The 20,681-nt window shown below is 38.9% G+C and overlaps 1 protein-coding gene across 2 annotated transcripts in view; it reads left to right on the top strand.

The window, feature by feature from the left end:
* The window catches only part of LOC143289137 (protein ECT2-like), a 39,364-nt gene extending 21,514 nt beyond the window's left edge, over positions 1-17,850 (top strand). For both annotated transcript variants that reach the window (XM_076598020.1, XM_076598019.1), the window contains exons 12-23: positions 415-603; positions 1,673-1,783; positions 2,364-2,460; positions 4,675-4,756; positions 5,391-5,469; positions 5,826-5,945; positions 7,121-7,259; positions 8,648-8,802; positions 9,401-9,480; positions 9,913-10,066; positions 10,726-10,797; positions 11,954-17,850. In XM_076598020.1, coding sequence (XP_076454135.1) covers positions 415-603; positions 1,673-1,783; positions 2,364-2,460; positions 4,675-4,756; positions 5,391-5,469; positions 5,826-5,945; positions 7,121-7,259; positions 8,648-8,802; positions 9,401-9,480; positions 9,913-10,066; positions 10,726-10,797; positions 11,954-12,076 — 1,401 coding nt within the window. In that variant the 3' untranslated portion in view covers positions 12,077-17,850. The remainder of the gene's footprint in view (positions 1-414; positions 604-1,672; positions 1,784-2,363; positions 2,461-4,674; positions 4,757-5,390; positions 5,470-5,825; positions 5,946-7,120; positions 7,260-8,647; positions 8,803-9,400; positions 9,481-9,912; positions 10,067-10,725; positions 10,798-11,953) is intronic.
* The last annotated feature ends 2,831 nt before the right edge of the window (positions 17,851-20,681 follow it).

The raw sequence follows: 20,681 nt of genomic DNA on the forward strand, positions 1-20,681 counted from the left end.
ACTTGCACTCACAAGTTCACACATACTCTTACACACTCTTACACTTATGCTTTTTCACACACACACACACACACACACTCACTCTCTCTCTTTCTCACACACACTCTCTCTCTCTCTCTCTCTCTCTCTCTCTCTCTCTCAAACTCACACACTCTCAAACTCACGCAATCACTTTCTCACCCATACCCGTGCTCATGCACACACATACGTGTGCGTGCACACACACACACACACACACTCTCTCTCTCTCTCTCTCTCTCCTCTCTCTATCTCTCTCTCTCTCTCACTCACTCTCTCTCTATCTCTCTCACTCACTCACTCACTCACTCTTGAACACTTACACACCCTACCCACCCCTTGTCAAACCCTCCCATGACACGTGCAGTTTCTCATTTCCACTGTTGGACGTGACAGACATTCAAGGAGCAGATAGAGAAGCCTGACCAGTACAATGGAGCCATTCTGGCAGCCCAGGACACCAAGATCATCTTTGGCAACATCCCCCCAATCTATGAGGTCCACAGTCAGCTGAGGGACGACCTCAGTCAGCTTCTGGACCACTGGACGGACAGTGTGTCTGTGGGAGACGTCGTTCTGAAACATGTGAGTGTGGGGATTGATTGATGGCATATTATTCTGAATCATGTAAATGCAGCGTGTCTGTGGGATACGTCATTCTGAAACATTTGAGTGCCGGGATTGATGGATGGAACATTATTCTGAATCATGTAAATGCAGCGTATGTCATTTTAAAACATGCGAGTGCTGGGATTGATTGATGGAACTTTATTCTGAAACATGTAAACACAGCGTGACTGTGGGAGACGTCATTCTGTAACATGGGTGAGTATGGGGATTGATTGATGGAACATTAATCTGAAACATGTAAATGCAGCGTAGCATGTCTGTAGGAGACATCATTCTGAAACATGTAAGTGTTGGGATTGACTAATAGAATGTTATTCTGAAACATGTAAATGCAGCATGTCTGTGGGAGATGTCATTCTGGAACATGTGAGTGTGAGGATTGATTGATGAAATGTTAATCTGGAATTAGGAATTAGGTAAAGTTTAGGCAACATCCAACTTAAAAATGAGTTGATGACCCTTAGATCACTGGAACTAGCAGAAGACATTCTGTCCTATCAGATGTTAAGACAGTGCATATAACTGTAATCAGAGTGATAGAGTCAGAGATTTGAAGATGTGACAGTGAATGCCGCAATTGATAAACATCCAGAGCAACTTTTTGATCACTGAATAACCAGTTTGTTTACAATTTTTCTCATTGTGACTGAATGGATAGTGACAGGGCCAGAAGGGAAAAAAAATGTTTCAGCCCTTGATATTCCCCCCTTTATGAACAAAGAGAAGCATGATTCCTCTTGTCATTGACAGTATTGTCCAGCACTGAAGGTTGACAGTTAATGCATGTTGCTAACTTTTTTTGTAACTATTGATATTTCTCAAACGCCAATACTTCTCAGTTTGTGTCTTTCATGTCAAAGACAGCAATGTCGCTGACAGCCTACACATGTTGCTAGCTTCTTTTTTTTTTGTAACTTGATATTTCTTGTATGCCAGTGTTTCTCTATTTTATTGTCCTTTACATCCAGCAGTGTTACATTTGATGTATGGCAGTGTTTGGTATAACTTGTATGGTCTGTGACAGGCGGATGGGTTCATGAAGGCATACCCCAACTTTGTGAACTACTTTGAGAACACCAAGGAGACCATCATCAAGTGTGACCAGAGCAATCCTCGCTTCCACGCATTTCTTAAGGTGATAGACCAGTTGGTAGATAGGTCCATTGAGTATAAATGACAATGATAATAATCATCTCTTCTGCTTTGTGATATAATGTCTGATCCATTTTAGTTTTATCTTTACTGTCCTCATTTCTGTAAAGTCAAGACTACAGTTAATATCACATCAACAAAGTTGTCCATGCAAGACTACTTTTCACAGAAGTATATGATGATGTGTTGTCACGACAGTAAAAGTATGGATCCAAAAGCTTAGAGTAAGTTCCACACAACATTGAGGTTATATTTCATTAGCACATAGTCTATGCTTATTGCTTAAATGTTGTGTTGTTCTGTCAGATTAGGTCTGTCTATCGAAACAAGTGTGGATCCAAAGGCTTAGAGTAAGTTCCACGCAACATTGAGGCTATATTTCATTAGCACATAGTCTATGCTTACTGTTTAAATATTGTGTTGTTCTGTCGGATTAGGTCTGTCTATCAAAACAAAAAGTGTGGATCCAAAGGCTTAGAGTAAGTTCCACACAACATTGAGGTTATATTTCATTAGCACATAGTCTATGCTTATTGCTTAAATGTTGTGTTCTGTCGGATTAGGTCTGTCTATCAAAACCAGAGTGTGGCCGACAGACGTTACAGGAACTTCTGATCCGGCCTGTACAGAGACTGCCGAGTGTCATTTTGCTTTTAGGAGGTAACAGCTTGGTGTGTGTGTGTCTGTCTGCTTGTGTGTGTTTTTTTTGTTTTTTGTTTGTTTGTTTTTTGTTTTTTGAAAGACAAAATAAAGGATGTGTTTAAAAATCTCTATAAAAAGCAGAAGAAAAAACCCACAAAGGGTCAAAAGTTGAGGATAATTTTTGTCAACATTTGTTTTGGGAGGTTTTGCGGGGTTCTTTTTCCTCATACTGATATAAGTTTAAAAACAGATAGGTATGTCATCAGATGTTCAGGTTAATTCAGAGAGAGTAATATGAAATCATTTATGAACCAAAAGAATCAATTTACATTAACACTTTAGAGCAGTCTGTTCAAGAAATTGCCTGATTCAGACACAGATATTAGATATTGCTGTCAGATGTGTTACTAATTTTATTCCTTGTTTCACCAACTTTATGTGTGTGTGTGTGTGTCTGTGTGTGGTCTTTTTTTGACTCACTTGCGTAAACAAAGTGAGTATGTTTTAACCCAGTGTTCGGTTATCTGTGTGTGTGTCTGTGTGTCCGTCGTAAACTTTAACATTGACATTTTCTCTGCAAATACTTTGTCAGTTGACACCAAATTAGGCATAAAAATAGGAAAAATTCAGTTCTTTCCAGTCATCTTGTTTAAAACAATATTGCACCTCTGGGATGGGCACAAAAAAAATTTTAAAAAGAAGCCAAATTATATGCAAACTGCATTTACTGTTATATTTATATTTTTTGTATTCTCTAAACTTGGCACTTTGATCTGATATTCTGACACAACAACAAGAGCAGTCATTATTATCATTTTTTGTTCAAACAGGAACTTCTTTTGCTAAGCATGGAAGTTTTATTTATTTTGCAAACGTTTTGGTGCAGATAGTAAAAAAGGGAAATTAATCTGTAATTAATGCTAGGGGACTTAATTTGCTTTAAACTGATCTTTCTCATCTTAAACATTACATTTTGAAATTATACTCAATACATAAAAAGCTTGTGTGTTTTACTCTTAGTGTACAGGGCTTTCACTATGTTCATTCGCCCAAGTGGTCTTTTTCGGAAAATACTAAAGTCAATACGACGAGTGGACTTTATAGATCTATTGGCTGAGCCCTGAAGGTCATGGACAAAAATCAGTTGCGTACACATACTAATACACATTCAAAGCGTGTGCTCATATTCTTCGCGAACGCGAACGATGGCATTTTGTTTCAAGTTGTTGACCTGCCTGTTCAATCCTATATTCAATGGACAATACACGATAACATGTGATGGAAAGTTGGAGAAGGAGACCGTTAAATATTTATTCAGAGAAAGATTTGTGAACGCCTCATCACTTACTGGATTATGCCCCAAACTGCCATAAAAATATCCACAGAATCACTTGGAATTCACAGTTAAAAATTGTAAACCATACGAGTTAATACCCTTGAATTGATGAAGCAAAAAAATGTCCAGTCTTGACTTTTCTCAAAATGAAGTCCTTTTCACTTCATACGACGTTTAGAAGTACTTGTACTTGGCTCTACATGTTATTAGTTTAACAAAAACTCAATTTTCATATCAACTTTAAAACTATAAAACTAGAATGAACAAAAAAGAGAAATTGAATCGACCGTGTCGTTCTACATTCCCGGCGGGTGTAACTAAACTTGTACATCTATCTAGATCTAGTGGAAACGGCTAAATGTTGCAGTGTGATTGCTGCAATTGCCACATCTCCTTTACCGCGGACTTAAAAATTTTTTTTTTTTGCCCTTAAAGATTTTTTGAATGCCTAAGATACACCAGAATAATATGATTTAAACAGCGTTCTCACTGCGAATACCGCAATTGATTTATCGCCCTTTAAAAAGGTATGTTCAAATATTAAATTTTAGATCGTCAGTTAAAGAGCCACGATAGTGTAATGGTTAAGACAGTTTGTTCTCACCCGAACACGCAGGGTTCGAATCTGGTTAGGACTCTTTTTTTTTTTCTTTTTTTCTTTTTTTTTAAACCCGAAGCTTTATAATAACAAATACAGAACACATTTTAACGATTAGATTTTTTTTTTTTTTTTAAGTGTATCACAAGTGAGTCTTGAAGGCCTTGCCTCTCTTGTTTATCCATATTTCTGCGACAGAAACCTAAGTCGCCCACTCTGTTTCTAATGTTTTGTATGTATTATTATCAACTGTACTTACATTCATGATTATAATAATGGACTGCATTTTTTTTTTCAGATATTTTAAAAAATACACCAAACAACCACTGTGACAAAGAAAAGTTGGAGAAAGCCATTGACAGTTTGAAAAATGTCTTGACGTAAGTTGTGTTTAACAAGAATGTTTTATTGTAGATAGATAGTTTAAATAATGTATGAATGGATGTGTGAACTGATGGATGAATGGATTTATGTATGTACTCGTAAATCAAGAAGAAAAAAAGTTTAAAGAATTATTGAGGCAAATTCTCTTCTTCTTTTTTTTTTCTTTTTTTTTTTCTTTTTCTTTTTTTTAATTTGATAATGCAGAAAACATGTTGGTTTGATGTCATGTTAAAAAAAAAAAAGAAGTCATGTTGTGAGCTGATTTGGTAATCTAGACAGTTCAGCAGTTTATAAAAAGGAAAATGTTTTGTCAAGAGAGCTTGCAAGATCATAAGATGTTTTCAAATGAATTTACAAAACATTTGAAATATAGTTCTGAATTATTTTTCAAATGTTTTAAAACATATTACTTACAAAATAACCTTAAATGATGGTCAAGGGACTCACCATTAACCATTTTTCAGCACGGCTTATAAAAATTACACCAACACAAATATACACCAGAATTCATACTTGTATGCATACTGGAAAAAGAAATGACACTATGCATGAAATACAATCAGAATCAGATCTGTACACATGTCGGTCAGTGTCCTGTGTGATATGTTCCTGTTGGTGTTGGTTTTGCAGACATATCAATGAAGACAAGAGAAAAACAGAAGGACAGATGGTGATGTTTGACATCATCAATGACATTGACAACTGCCCGGTATGTCACACTTTTTTTTTTTTAAACTCATGTTTGTGTCAGTTTTATAGATGATCTATTGTAGATGTTTGATGTGGTAATTAGTAGAATTGATATTCTTGCATTTGTTTTATTATAGTTATTAGTGTTAGCAGGAAAGTTATTTTAAGTATTAACCCATTTAATGCCATAGTAATTTCACTGCTCTATAAGATGCTCAAACACCAGCCAAAACAGTTGCATAAGGCATACATATATGGCACTCAAGAGGCTAAAAGAACAAATGTGCATTTCTAATGCTTTTGAAATAGAGATGGTGGATTAAGTGCACTGGAAGCGATGTCTGCATAATCCAACATGATGTTACTGCATTGCAGGCGACTCTGTTGTCCTCCCATCGCAGTTTCGTCAGCAGAATAGATGTGGTGGAACTGACAGACTCTCTGTGTCGTCGGGGGGATCCCTTGTCCCTCTTCATTTTCACAGACAGTATAGAGGTGAATACCTGTGCCAAAGTGTAATAACCAGCCATTGTGTTGTTTTTTTCTCTATGCCTGTCTGTCTGTCTAGGTCAGATTGATGAAAATGCTATTGTTATTGTACTGGGTTTTACGGCTTTTCAGAATGCAACCTTTGTTCAAGACTCCATTTCTGCCTGCCTGCCTGTCTCCTTGTCTTTCCTTTTCTCTCTGTCTCCTTTCTGTCTCTTTCCTCTCTGTCTCTTTTCTTTCTCTGTCCCTCCCTATCATCATCTCTCATAATACTTTTTCCCCCCTCATGTCCATCATCTGTTAGTGACTTCATGCTAATGTGCATGCATGTGTTTTGTGCATTTCAGTTCTGTCTTGTCTGACTTTCTTCTGCCTGCCTTTCCATTTCCATCTTCCTGTTTCTAACGGGGGGGGGGGGGGGGGGGGGGGGGGGCAGTAGTTGTTACAAGAGAGAAAAAGTGTGCGTGTTTATATGTAAGTATCAAGCTCCAAAATACATGTTTCCCACATTTGAAAACATATCAGCAACAAGAGACAAGAGGATTTTATATATTTTATCACATACACATGTGTCAGAACTTTTTCAGTATTCTTGTTTTGCACATGAATACTCAGTTCTTGTATACTCCAGAAATGGAGAAAGGATATGGTGGAGGAAATCCCCCACCCCGCACCCTCCTCCAAAAAAAAGTAGATTTTGTGATTTGGGTGTTAACTCATACTGTGATAGAAATCTTATTTGGTGGGTATGCCAGCTTTTTTTTATAAAAAAATGACATTGCCACCAGTTGATACAAAAACACTATAGTGAATGCTTACTATTATATTTCAGATGTGTGTTTCAGGAATGCAGCATGTTTATGTATACTTTCTATGCTTCATCATCAATAGCTTGGGAGATGTGACTCAACAAAGTACAAGCGTGATTTTTTCCTTTTTTTCCCCATCATATTTCAGTTCAACTAGAGTCAGACTGTATTGTCTGCTTCAAACAGTTGAAGCAGAAAATGTTATCTTTTCTCAACATTTTTTTAGTAGCTTGTTTGATGATGATCACAAATAGCATTCCAGGAAAATACCACCAAACTTCAGTTTGATTTTCTTGTTTTTTATAGATGCACACATTTCTTTTTCTGGTTGTTTGATCTCTAAAGCTGTTTCTTTGTATCACACATCACCAGGTCTGCAAGCGTCGAACCAAGGGTTTGGCAACAGGGAAGAGTCTGACCCCACACAAAGCTCCCCAGAAGCCATTCAAACACCTGGAGATGTTGTCCATGTCTTCTGTCAAACGTGTTCTGGACTTCACTGAAACAGATGGTAGTGATGTGGGATGCCTTTCTCTCCTCTCTCCCTCCTGTTTTTTTTTTTTTTTTTTTTTTTTTTTTTTTTTTTTTTCTGTTGTTAAACACATTCAACGCTCATGAACTAACAGACTCGACCGGCTTCCATATATTACTGATGCAGGGTAAAAAAAAAAAAAATTTTTGAAGTAGAAAACATACCGTTTTTCCTCCAAATTATGTGTGGACATGTTCAGAAATTCTGTAGAAGTTAGTTCCCTTTCCTTACAGTTTATGCATATGTAGGAACGTGAAAACTGTTTTGATGAGACATTTAAAAGCCATGATGTGGCACAGGGCTTAATGAGTAAAGAATGGACAGTAAGCAGCATGGACGTACACCTGTTCAAGAGCAGGTTCATAGTCACCCCCCACCCCCCCTTTTTTTCTCTCTAAGTAAGACACGCCATTCCCTATCACATCCCAACACCCACCCTAAAAAAGGACGTCCTTTTATTCACGGTTACTAACCACACATCAGAGTATTTGGCACAGATACAATGATCATCAAGCTGAGTATTCATTATGTACCAGTCTAGTTGAAAATAGTACTTTTATGAATACTGATACTTTGTGAAATGTTAGTCTTTCTAAAGAATGAGCAAGTTTGGGGTTTCTTTGCATATATACCAAACCACAGAGATTGTTTTGACTTTGTATTCTCCGTTTTGTGCAGTGGGGGGGAGAGCTCTAGGGACAAAAACTGTCCAGTTTTTCTTCAAATGATGAAATGTCCCCGTGCATGATGACTGCTGATGCATGTTGCTTGAGTAGAAAAGAATGGTCATTTGAACTCTGCTGGGGAGACTTTTCATTGCTTACAAATAATGATATTCAAGAATAGAATAGTTCACAAATGGAAAAAAGATATATATCACGTCTACAAGAAACAAGTAAGAACAAATATGAATCGCCTGAAATTGCATCACATACAGAAATTCCCAGTGGGCATGCTTGGCAAGGAAGCGCTGTGACAAGCACAGTCAGGGCTGGAAGGTCCAGTTCATACAGTGAAATTCAAGAAACTTTCCTTTCCTCAAGTCACTTGCTACGCTGCGGAGAGAACAACAGTTGAAAGGATGGAAGCCATTTCCTCAAGCATTCTGGACAACATGATGCATGAAATTTAGTTTGTTTCCCTTTAACTGTCACTTGGTCTCAGAGATGAAATAGAATTGTATAATGCATCAGATATATATCCAGTAGGCGCACAACAAAACCAAAAAGTGGACATATGGGCAAAGCTTCTGCTTTTTAAAAAAAAATCTTTAAAAAAAATATCATACTGTTGTAAAAACTCTTTCAAAAGATAGAATCATAAATGATTTTTTTAGTAATTCATGTATTTTTTGTTTATGATTTCAGAATGTGTGTGCTCGTTTGGCATTATTTACCGCAACAAAGACCAGGGCAGTGAAAAACTGTTGAGCTTTATGCTGGAGTCAGCGGAAGTGCACAAAGAGGAGGTGCTGACATCACTGTGCAAAACCATCGCGAACGCACTCTGTCGCACAGACTTTGTAAGTACCTTGCTGTCTGAACTATGTGTTTGTTTTGGTACTAGGTATCTGTTGAAGATTGTTGGTATACAAGAACCCTTTTGACCATCTGCTAGCGAAAAGAGGAAGAAATGTAGTGACTCATGGGGCTGCAGGATGTATAGACTTTCCAAAAATTAACGATCATTAAACTAAGGCTGGTAAACCAACATTGAAATTTTAAAAAAAATTCAAAGAAGAAAAGTGAGAAGAATCATATCAGTTCAAAAATGGTTTAATCAGAACAAGCAATCTTGAATAAATTGCAGTTAAACTTTTGTATTGATCATTGAATTACTGTTTAACTGTTGCACTGATTTTGGGTGATTAGCTGTAAATCTCTTGTACTGATTTCGGGTGATTAGCTGTAGAACTTTTGCACTGATTCTAGGTGAATTGCTGTAAAACTCTTGTACTGATTCTGAGTGAATGGCTGTAAAACTCTGGTTTTAATTCTTGATTGGTTAAATACAGAACAAGATCATTCTCAATGCTGCTGCATTATGGCCATTTCTGAGTGTAACTGGAAGAGAACAGAGAAGGACACCATGATGTAAAAAGCTCGTGATGTCTGTTGCAGGAAACTGTGCTGGCCACGGTGAGTGGAGAGGAGTTCCACATCAACACACGGGACCTGACATTGCGCAGCTTCAAGTCCAAGTGAGTCCTCTGTGACAGCTTTTTTCTTTGTCTCACTGTTATTGTGTAGCTCTTTAATTTTATTATCTGGTGTTGGTCATTTTTAAGTTTCGGGCATCACTTTAAATGAAGAAGCAGTAAAAGCCAGTGTATTATACATTACATGAATATGATTGCTGAAGGATTTTTTTTTCCAGAACAAGATCGGCGACTTTTGTTTAAAGATTTCCGAGTTCATACATTTCTTGAAACTTCTTGAATTCTGAGTACAATTTTCAAGGCCCTTGAATCCCCTTGAAATCCAAAAACTGGAGAATTTGTTCCCTGACCTTGGCTGATGGTGTGTGAGAAAGAAGTTTGCGTTCACAAACAAATGAAATCAGGAAACGAGAGACAAATGACTGCAAAGTAAGAGAGAGAGGGTAACAAGGATGGACATATGTGTGTCGACAGGATTTCTAAACGTGTCAGCCGTGCCTTCTCCATCAACCGCACGCCAGGCAAGCTGAAACGTGCCGTGTCACATGTGTTTAGTCCCTTCAAGCGCGACACTCCTGGCGGTGACCTGGCCAACTCGCGACGCATGGTCAGCACCTTCGATCTCACGGTAATTTGGGTCTTTTTTTTTTTCCCCCCACCCCCTGTGCTTTACTTTTCCTTGTTCCCCATCTAACCTCCCTTTGGGGGGGTGGGGGGGGGTGTCACAACCATCTTTGCTTTGGGTTAGTTGGATGGTTTGCACTCATGTGCTGTTGTAGGTAGTGTTTTGTAAGAGAAGGAGAATGGTTGGTTGCTTTTTTTTTTTTTTTTTTTTTTTTTAATGTCTTCATGTGTATATGGGTCAGTCTCTTGCTTCAACACCACTTTAAAACAGAACTAAAGCTTTTCACATGTTGATGGCTTCTGGCATGCACAGTTACATCTTACTATATATTTTGGTCTGGGGTTTTTTTGTTTGTTGGGTGGTTTTTTGTTGTTTTTTGTCAGGTGGTTACTTTTATCCATAGCTGAATAGTAGTCTGCTGATTGAGCTGAAACAAAGTAGTTTAACTGCATCTTGTTTCTTTTGTGCTTTTCTAATGATTTCTCTGGTTTTGGTTTTTGTTGTGTTTTTTTTCTTTTTTGGGGGGTGGGGGTGGGGTTGTTTGGTATTCCTTTAAGATTTCCTTTTTCAGTAGTCTGAATTACATCATCATGATGATGGAACCCAGGACTGATGATGATGATGAGGTTGATAAAAAAAATTCCAAACATTGTGTGTGACAGGAGGAGTCCCCGTCAGGAATGTCCCACTTTGACGACAGTGACTGTATCAGTCTGGGGGCCTACTCCTTACAGGTACACAGTATTCCTCGGTACCTTTTTATTTCTGTGTCCCTCTTTGCTGCTTCTTTTTGTTTCTCTTTCATTGTTTCAGTATGTGCTGTTTGTCTTCCACCCTTTGAATACTGTGACAGACCGGTTGGGTGGATGGGAATTATGTTACCTCTCAGGCCTGCAGACAAGCAGGATGGCCACAGAAACACCATGCATACATGCTCACACAATTGCAAATACATCCGAACACCATGCATACATGCTCACACAATTGCAAATACATCCGAACACCATGCATACATGCTCACACAATTGCAAATACATCCGAACACCATGCATACATGCTCACACAATTGCAAATACATCCCCCACTTTCACATGAAAGTTAAGACACAGGATTTTCAATAAAAAATAAAAATAAAAAGGAAAAAAACCAAACGATGTAAACTGACTTATTCGATAAGTTGTGTGAAAAAGTTCATTGGAGAGTTAAACGGTCTGTAGTTATTTGATTCAGACATTTTCTTTACACCTCACTGCAGTGTTTTTAGATGCAGATTTTGACATTAGATCTTGCAAAAATTGTTGTCATTCATCCCCCAGGGTTTGAAGACTTAGGTGTTGATCAGTTCAGAGGTCAGGTCAGGTCAGTTGTTTCAGATATGAAGGAATAAGTTGTCACGTCAGGTCAGGTCAATAATTATTGCTAGCAGTTTCAGATATGGAGGAATTATCTACAGTACTACTGTGCCAACCCTTTCTAATTGTTAAATTAGAAAATTTAAGGTATCAATCAAAGAAGAAAAAAGATAGAGAAAAGTTCCATACTTTCTCTGAATCTATTCTGGTTTTGTGTATAAAAAGAGAAGTGATCATACACAGGTCATTTTTAGACTGGAAATGTCTTGCAAATATGATAGTATCTGTATACTTAGGTTTTCCGGCTGGGGTTGGGTTGCACAAGCGACATTAGCAGCACTAAGTCTGCATAGCTTCAAGAATTTTCCTAAGTCTAAGCTCAATCCACAGACTTGGGGAAAATTCTTAATGCTACGCAAACTTAGTGTTGCAAGGATAAGATACTTCATCGTCTGTAGTAAACAGACATTTGCTCCTTCAACCCAGCCCCAGTTAGCCTTGTTGCAGCAATGACAGTGCAGCCACTGTATGATTTCAGGAGGAGGGGTCATCCATGCAGGTAGAGGCGGCAACTCCCACCTCGGCCAGAACCCCCAAGCCGAAGGGAGCCCCCAAGTGGGCCACCATTGGCCCTCAGTCGGCCAGCAAGTACATCAAGTGACCTCCCCTGCCTCACACTCACACAGTCACATCCCCTGCTGACTCCACAGTGCACATGAAAACACTTCCTGCAGATAGCTTCACATGGGAGAATGGTGTTCTGCTGTCACATCCATTCAGTGTGATGTCTCCAGTGTGAAAGATGTTTTTCCTTGAGAACTGAAAGGATCTTACTTTGCTGATGTGTGTTGTGTGAACTGAAAGGATTTGAAACTGTTGGCTGATTCTTACAGAAAAGAAAGGAAAAAGAAAAAAAATGTGTGCATACAAATGCTTGCTTCAAATGTTTTCATTTTAGAAGAATGAATTGGTATGCCAGCGTTGAGATGAAACAGTGTGGGGACAGGGTACAAGTAGTTCCCTCTGTTGAAAAAGACAGCCTTTAGATGGGCAAGAGTGGTTGAACAGCCACACAAAGAAAATGCAACCTTTCTCGCACACACAGCTCATATCATGGTTGGTTGCTGGTTCTATAAGGCTGGTTGTTTTAATTCAGCATTTTAGTCATTTCTTTTATTCATTTTGTCTGATTCTGAAAACTTGTGATATTTTGCATGCACTTGAGCTATTATTTAAAAGTGGAAATATGTTACTGAATCAGATGTCTGTATTTGGTCAGTGACGACAAGCTTCTCACAATGTAACGGCCAAATTGTTAATTTTAGATATATATACAAAACAGTATTCATGATGGGAACTCAGTTACACTATATACACACCCTCAGCAAGCACATCACCACAAGTTGGTACAAACACAATCCATCACATTACTAATTATTGCCTTCCCTTGCCTTGGCTGTAGATATGACGTTGATGACTGGTAGTGGGCAAATAAGATTACACCTTCATGGTACATGTTGTGGAGACATGCACAAGGCATACCCATCCCTCAAGAGGTCAATGTGGAATTCACTAACAACATACATTGTGTGCTGAACAGAACAATTCCCATTTCAAGCCATACAGATCTGTTTCTTTTTTTAAACTTTAAACATACGGAACAATGCCTATTCCAACTTAAAAATCATACAGTGCAATTCCCGTTTCAGTTGAAACCATACAGATACATTTCCCAATTCCAAGCCATACAGATCAATTCTTATTTCAACTTAAAGCGTACAGAATGATTCCTGTTTAATCTAAACCATACATTACAATTCCTATTTCAAATTAAACCATTTGTAACTATGCCAGTTTCATTTTAAACTGATGAATTCCCACTTCAGTTCTAACCATACAGATCAGTTTCTGTAACTTTATACCACACAGAACAATTCCTTGTCAGTTTTAACCATAAAGAATGATTCTATTTTCAGCTTCAACCATACATAACAATTTCTGTTTCAACTCAACCCACACGCATCAATTCAGATAGGTAGACGCAGTGTATACAAGACTGATATGTGCATAACAAAAATCTGGAGAGAGAGAGATGGGTTGTTTTTTTGTTGTTGTTTGGGGATTTTTTTGTGGTGATGGGGGGTCAGGGGGTGGGGTTAAACACTGGAAATTTTATGCAGCATTCTCAGAGCACAGATAGTTTGGTGTTTTTTTGGGGGGAGGGGGTTTGCTCTCTCTCTCTCTTTCTTGAAGTATTCATTTGATGAACAAACAACAGTGGTTGTGGGTGTGAGGTTGTGTGCTGGTTGGTTTCACATTTGTTCACTATCTCCCTTCATGCTCCCTCTCTCCACCTATCCAGAAAGGGGAAAAAAAACCCGCTGAAGAATAGTGTTGCCACTGAGCAAACTGTATATAGTAAAACTGCTTTGAACAAACTCATTACCTTTGATCAAACAGTGTATGGCGAACTGTACTTTGAACAAACTCCTTACTTTTGATCAAACAATGTGTGCTAAACTGTATTTAACTCATTCCATTTTTTCAAGTTATGATACATTGGGATATATCAATACCTCCACTGCACAGTTTTTAAAGAAACATTTTATTGATGCAACAGGGCTGCCTTATGCCTGCTGCAGGCATAAAAAGTGGTTTATTTTTGGTTCTTCAGTGTAGATCTTCACGAACTTTATGTTGTTGGAAAATTTGTTCAGATAAACAGTATGTGTGTATATGTGCTCATTGAGAATGTATTCAGAATGGCATAAGTGGTGATTATTAAGGAAGTTGAGTATTTGTGGTGATTTCTAACCCGCCTCCTCCCCACCCCACCCCCAGAGAGAGAGAGATATGTGTGTGTGCTGTAAATAGGTTTGTTTTTAATGTGCATTGAGGCCCATTAATTATTACCATTGTGGTTGTTGGGGCTGGTCATGAAAAAAAAGAAGGGAAAATCAAAACTCCGATGAACTGGTACAGGAAGAATTTCCGACGACTGTAAATGCCTCCCAAATGGTATGGTGGATAGGATACCGCAGTTGAACGAGATGGAGGCAATATCATGTTTGCTGTATTTTTTTTGTTGTTGCTGTAAGTGATTGCTGAAAAAGCAGGGTAGGGGTAGGAGGAGACATTTCCAAAAATAAGGCTGTGACAGTGCGATTGTGTTTTCTGGGTTGAATGTAAAGACAATGAGAGCAGTATGTGCTCTGGTTATATGATACATTGTTGTTTGACTTCCCTATATTTTATAAAAAATAATGTGTCCAAAAAACATATATAAATTTATATGAATTTTATGCAACAGCATTAGTTAAAGATAGAATGGCCCCCTTGTTTTGCTGTGTAAAGGAGGTCTTCGAGCCTCCATTACAAAATGTAACAGGCAAAAACTGCTCCACTGATCTCTCTCCTTAGTCATAAGACATGCGATACTCACTCATCGAGATATCCAGTGACACCACTTAAAACTTTGTTAGACACATAAACTGTGCCAATGTTGGAAGCTCTTGCCACACTACGTGATTCATCACCATTCGAGATCACAAAAAGAGTGTTATAAAGATATGTAAAAACAAAATCTGATGCACAAAAAAAGGAAAATCCCACATTGACGTAATGCAGAATGGACAGCCAATGGCCATCCCACTATTTTCACTGCCTAGTTTTTGGAGAAGTGGTGGAAAAGATAAGAGCATTTTAGAAAAAGAACGAAATTCATGACAGTGTGATTTCCAGGTGATGGGAATACTTGTTATAACTGAAAGAAGTTCCTGGCTTTTGCATGGGAGAAAATATTTGGCAGTTAGGCCAAACATACAAAAGGAAAAACCACCAGTCTTTTCGAACTGGTGTTATTGACCAACACAGGCTTGTTCTGATGTGTCTTCGAGTGCCGATAGTTTTGCAAGAGAAGATATAATGTAAGCATGATGATCTTACTTCCAAAAGGCAAGAAGAGTAGGATAACAGCTGTGGAAAGTTTGGTGCATGCAGGTATACACTTGAGATGCCTCAGTATTTTGAGTGCATTTTCTGAAGCCTGTGCTTTTATTCAGGTCTTTACAAACATTATGTATACATGCATCTGTACACTCTATGTTGCCTTTTATCCTGATTTGTCTCTTGCTCTTGTAGGTCTATGAATGTATGTACACACACACACATTTATTTGGTGTTCTGAAAACCTATGGCATCATCTTTGTCCATAGTGTACATAGATGTGGTGTAACAAATTTTTATCCCAGATACTCTGTCGTCCCATTTCACAACTTATTAAATTAATGGTGACTACTTGACTATGCTGAGACTGTCAGAAAAGTGTCAGTCATTGTCCAAGGTGCTAACAAACCCACAGGCCAAACAAGCTGTAGCCTGAAAGCTTTAAATCTTTTGTCATTGTGTAACCCCTTGGCCTACTGCAGTCCTTTCAACCTGTCTTTGATCAGTGTGTGGTCAGATGTGATAACACATTTCACTGTGCAACAGGAAGTCTCGGAGAAAGAGTGAGCTCTCACAGGTTGGGTTTTTTTTTTTTTTTGTTTTTTTTTTCTCTCTCCAAATCTGACATTTGCCAGTTTCTCTGCCTGTCTCTCTCTCTGCCCATTTTTCAGTTTCTTCTCTCTCTCTACCCATTTGTCATTTTCTCCATCTCCATCTGTGTCTCAGTGCCCATGTGTCAGTTTCTTCATCCTTCTCTCTGTCTCTTTGTCCATTTGTCAATTTCTTGTCCTTTCTCTCAATGCTTATTTGTCAAATTCTCAGTCTCTCTGTAACGGATTGTAAATTTCTCTATCCCTCGCAATTTCTCAGTCTCTGTATCTGACATTTGACAGTTTCTTCTTTCCTTTTTCCGTACGCCATTTGTGAATTTCTCTGCCTGTCTTGCTATCTTTCTGTCATTCAGTGCCAGTGCCTTTTCATCCGTTCACCTTTTCTTGAACATTTTGTGCTGGGCAAGATCTGTTCCACCAGAATTCTTGTGTACATTTTTTTTTCTCTCTTCCCCTCTCTGTTCATATTCTTTTTTTCTTTCTCCAAGGTTGAACAGTCTTGGGAACATTGCAATGGGCTGTTAGGCAGTGTACAATTTTTCCCTTTTCCAAGTTTGGAAAGGTAAAATTTGATGAAGAACGTGTGTCTGATCCAATGAGAACAGCAGGTTGAAGGATGGGTACAATATGCCTCGGTTCACAGGGCTTGTATGACTGCCGCAATGAAAATTGTATATATTTAAGCTATGCGTGTACATTTATCGCTTCAGAGCATATCATTACAGAATGGAGTTTTAGTCTTATGTATGGTTCAGCGTGCTACTTTTTGTCCTGTATGTGTGTAAACTATTATATTTGTGGATAGCATCTAGATAGATGATACTGTGTAGATGTATATTCAAATAGACCCCTAATAACATTGAGGACTCACAAGAGTCTCAGTAATGCATGAGACTGCTTACAGTTTTACTTTGATGTTAGTGCTGTTTGCAGGTTACGAGCATCTCCAGTTATGTGATTTAAGTAACATAGGCTTATATGAAAGACAGTAAAAATGTTGTGTTTGCTGTGCGCATTTCAACAAAATTCCAGAGATGAAGGAAAGAATCTTTTCTTCTTTCATTGTTATTACATAGATTAACTAAATGTGAAATTCTGCAGACACCAGGTTGTCAGTGTTTGCAGATGGTGGTTTCTCTGTTCCAATGTAAGAGTAGATGGGCACAGTGTGTTTCTACTCATGTGGGGATGAAACCCAGTCTGAGGTCTATCACATGCTGTCCTTATGTGTGAATGAAGCCCAGTCTGAGGTCTGGCATTTGCTGTCCTTATGTGTGAATGAAGCCCAGTCTGGGGTCTATCAAGTGCTGTCTTCATGTGGGAATGAAGACCAGTCTGGGGGGTACATATGTGGCTTCCTGGCAAGCATGAAAGGGCCATTTAAAAGAAAAATACTTAAGGACATAAGGTGTAGAGACTGGAGCCGGGGCTACAGATGTCATTGTCCTTTTGTGCAACCTGTGCTGTCGGGTGGATAATTTTGAAAAATGTGCTCATTAAGGGCACAGAAGTGAGCGTTTAAAAATGTCCTGTTGCAAGGTGACCTGCTTTGCTGTGTGATTTTCTGTTCCATGATTCTTGTTCTAGATTTTGCAGGTATCACACACAGAATCTTGAACGCCTTGCTTCTATTTAAGATATCACAGAGTGATATACTGTCTTCTTTGAAAAAAGGTTTATATTCATGAAATTAAATAACTGAACATGGCTTCTTATTTTGCACAAAGTATGTGGAGATGAATTGAACAAGGTTACAAAAAGTCAGTTCTAACTGCATGAAAGTTATGAACAAGATTATTATTCTTGGCATGCAGCATATTTCCCCCACCCTGATTACCCCTATTTCTTGGTTTAGTTTTGGTTCAGGATGATTGCTGTTCTACAAATGGTTGTGATTTAAAAATAAAAAAAAGAAGAAGAATACTGAGCTGGCTTGTTTGTACTGATTTTGTCTGGTTGTTTTGGAAGAGAGAAAAAAAAAGTTCATTTTTTCCCTCTTTTTTTTTCCTGTCCCATTTTAGTAGCATTACCATCACTCTGCTCATCCAGAATAAGCCACACACTGCCATACACAAAGTCATCCACCAAAGTTTCAGTGCCTTCAGTCCACAAAGAGCTGTTAGTGTTATGTTGTCATAAGGCCACACACCAATGAAGACCCTGCACTGCTGCTGAGTCATTTCAGTGATGTTCAGCAGTGCCTGTGTGATTCAATGTATGCAGGACACCACCAGCTGAACTCCACACTGATGACAATAATCCATTAATCACTTAGCCACAGACTAATAGAACAAGCATGGTGGAGTGCACACAGCTGGTACGACCTTCCGACAACAGTCCCCCATGAATCTGCCAACAAAGAAGATGACAAGAACCCATCACAGGCATGGGGTGGAAGAGAAATCAAATGTTGAAAATTAAGCTCGCCATGAAAACAAGGCATCAAAGGCCAAACTGTTTGGAGCAACTTTCTTCTGTATTTGATAATGAGTGAAGATGTCAATGCTGCTGTGGAGGTCCATTTAGATCGAAACTATGTGACACATTTCTATTGTGTCTGCTCACTTTCATGATATATCCCAGAGTCAACCATACCCTTCGAGATGCAAACACCCGCTGTATTGGTCAAGAAATTTTAGCAACACGTATATGCACGCATCCGTAAAGTGGTTGGCACAAGACTAGTCCTGATCTTCCTATTTGAGCCCATAGGACATTGAAGTCTGGGTAAAGGAGCAGGCCATTGGCTGGAAAGTCCCACATTAATGTTTGCCTCTGATGGAGTTTGAACCTACATCCTCCCAGTTATCAGCTCATGGTGCTAACCACTTCGCCACAGTTTCTTTTCTTTTTTTTCTTTTTTTTTCATAGATATAAATCATGTTTTTTTTAACATCTTTGTAGAATGGTACTGACTGGTTTCAGGTTGGGCACAGTGCTTGACTACTGCTTGAATTCAGCAGTTGGATGACAAATTTTGTATTTGTATTTCTTTTTATCACAACAGATTTCTCTGTGTGAAATTTGGACTGCTCTCCACAGGGAGAGCGCGTCGCTACACTACAGCTCCACCCATTTTTTTTTTTTTTTTCCCGGCGTGCAGTTTTATTTGTTTTTCCTACTGAAGTGGATGTTTCTACAGAATTTCGCCAGGAACAACCCTTTTGTTGCCGTGGGTTCGCTTACGTGCGCTAAGTGCATGCTGCACACGGGACCTCGGTTTATCATCTCATCTGAATGACTAGCGTCCAGACCACCACGCAAGGTCAAGTGGAGGGGGAGATCCGAACCAGCGCGCTCAGATTCTCTCGCTTCCTAGGCGGACGCGTTACCTCTAGGCCATCACTCCACTTTGTCCATTTGTTTTATATATATGCATACTCTCTCTCTCTCTTTCTCAGGGCTGTAAAGCTATTGACATTAAAGTGTTCAGTGTTCAGTGTTTCTCAGAGTGAATGGACTCACCTTTAATCAGAAGATCAGGTTTTAACTCACTCAGTACGGCCAGTCCTCTCTTCTCTACACAGACCCCTCGGATGTCCAGTGGCTGTCTGAATGACCCAACCTTTAGCTTCCGTCGTCAGAATTGTCGTATTCTTTGTCAACATTCACCTCTTCAGTATAAGAGCGTTCCGCTTGCACTATTTTGATGATGGTAATTGGGATGAAACGCTGTTAACGTCGTCTCTTTCGCCGTTCGTATGGAGAGAGTTAACAGATAAAGAAATTTTGCCGGAGAAAAATTAGTACAGATGACTCACATGGCTGTCGATCATGATGGCTTGTTCAGGCCCCACTTGTCCTCCACGTGCCTCGTTTTCCTTCAAAAAGTTGCATATAATAATAATCATGATTATTACTATTATCAGTATTGTTGTCCAATATGAATAGTTTTCAATCAGTCTCTCCCAGTGCAATCCTCCGTCAAACATGCATTTTGTTCCCTTTGTTTTTATTGTTTCTTTGTGTATCCATTGAACCACACACACATGCACACACACGCACACACAGAGGTACATTCCACACAAACACACTCTCTCACACACACTAAAACACCTACGCGCGCGCACGCACACACACAGACACACACACACACGTCTAATATCACTTACAGTGAATAAACGTAAAAATAAAGAATGAACGAACGCACACACACACACACACACACTCTCTCTCTCTCTCGTCTAATATCACTTAAGTGAAAAGACGTTAAACTAAAGAACGAACGAACGAACGCGCGCGCACACACACACACACACAACATGTACTCACAAGCTGCCATGATATGAGGTCAGACACTGCTGGTGTTGGCTTGCGGCGCTGTGTGCAGGAGACACGTCCACCACAACATACTTCTGATTATCACCAGCATCTCTCCCTCCCACCGCCTTTACATTAGTATCTGGATTATTCTGGTTGCCAAGTGTCCGCCCTTCTTATTTTCATTGCGGTAATATGATTTTATATCACAAGTAACGTCCTCATCACCCTCCTGCGGTGATATCATAAAGAATGTCCCTATTTTAGTAGTTTAACAACATCCCTGCATCAATAACAGTATGCCTAACAACAAAAGCTTTGGAGATTTATAATGATGATATACATGCGTACTGTGTCTTTTACTTGCGATCCATTGTTCACCAGTGATCGGTGTTAACTCACTCAGTACGGCCAGTCCTCTCTTCTCCTCTACACAGACCCCTCGGATGT

The sequence above is a fragment of the Babylonia areolata genome, chromosome 13 (genome assembly GCF_041734735.1).
Source record: "Babylonia areolata isolate BAREFJ2019XMU chromosome 13, ASM4173473v1, whole genome shotgun sequence".
Lineage (NCBI taxonomy): Eukaryota > Metazoa > Mollusca > Gastropoda > Neogastropoda > Buccinidae > Babylonia > Babylonia areolata.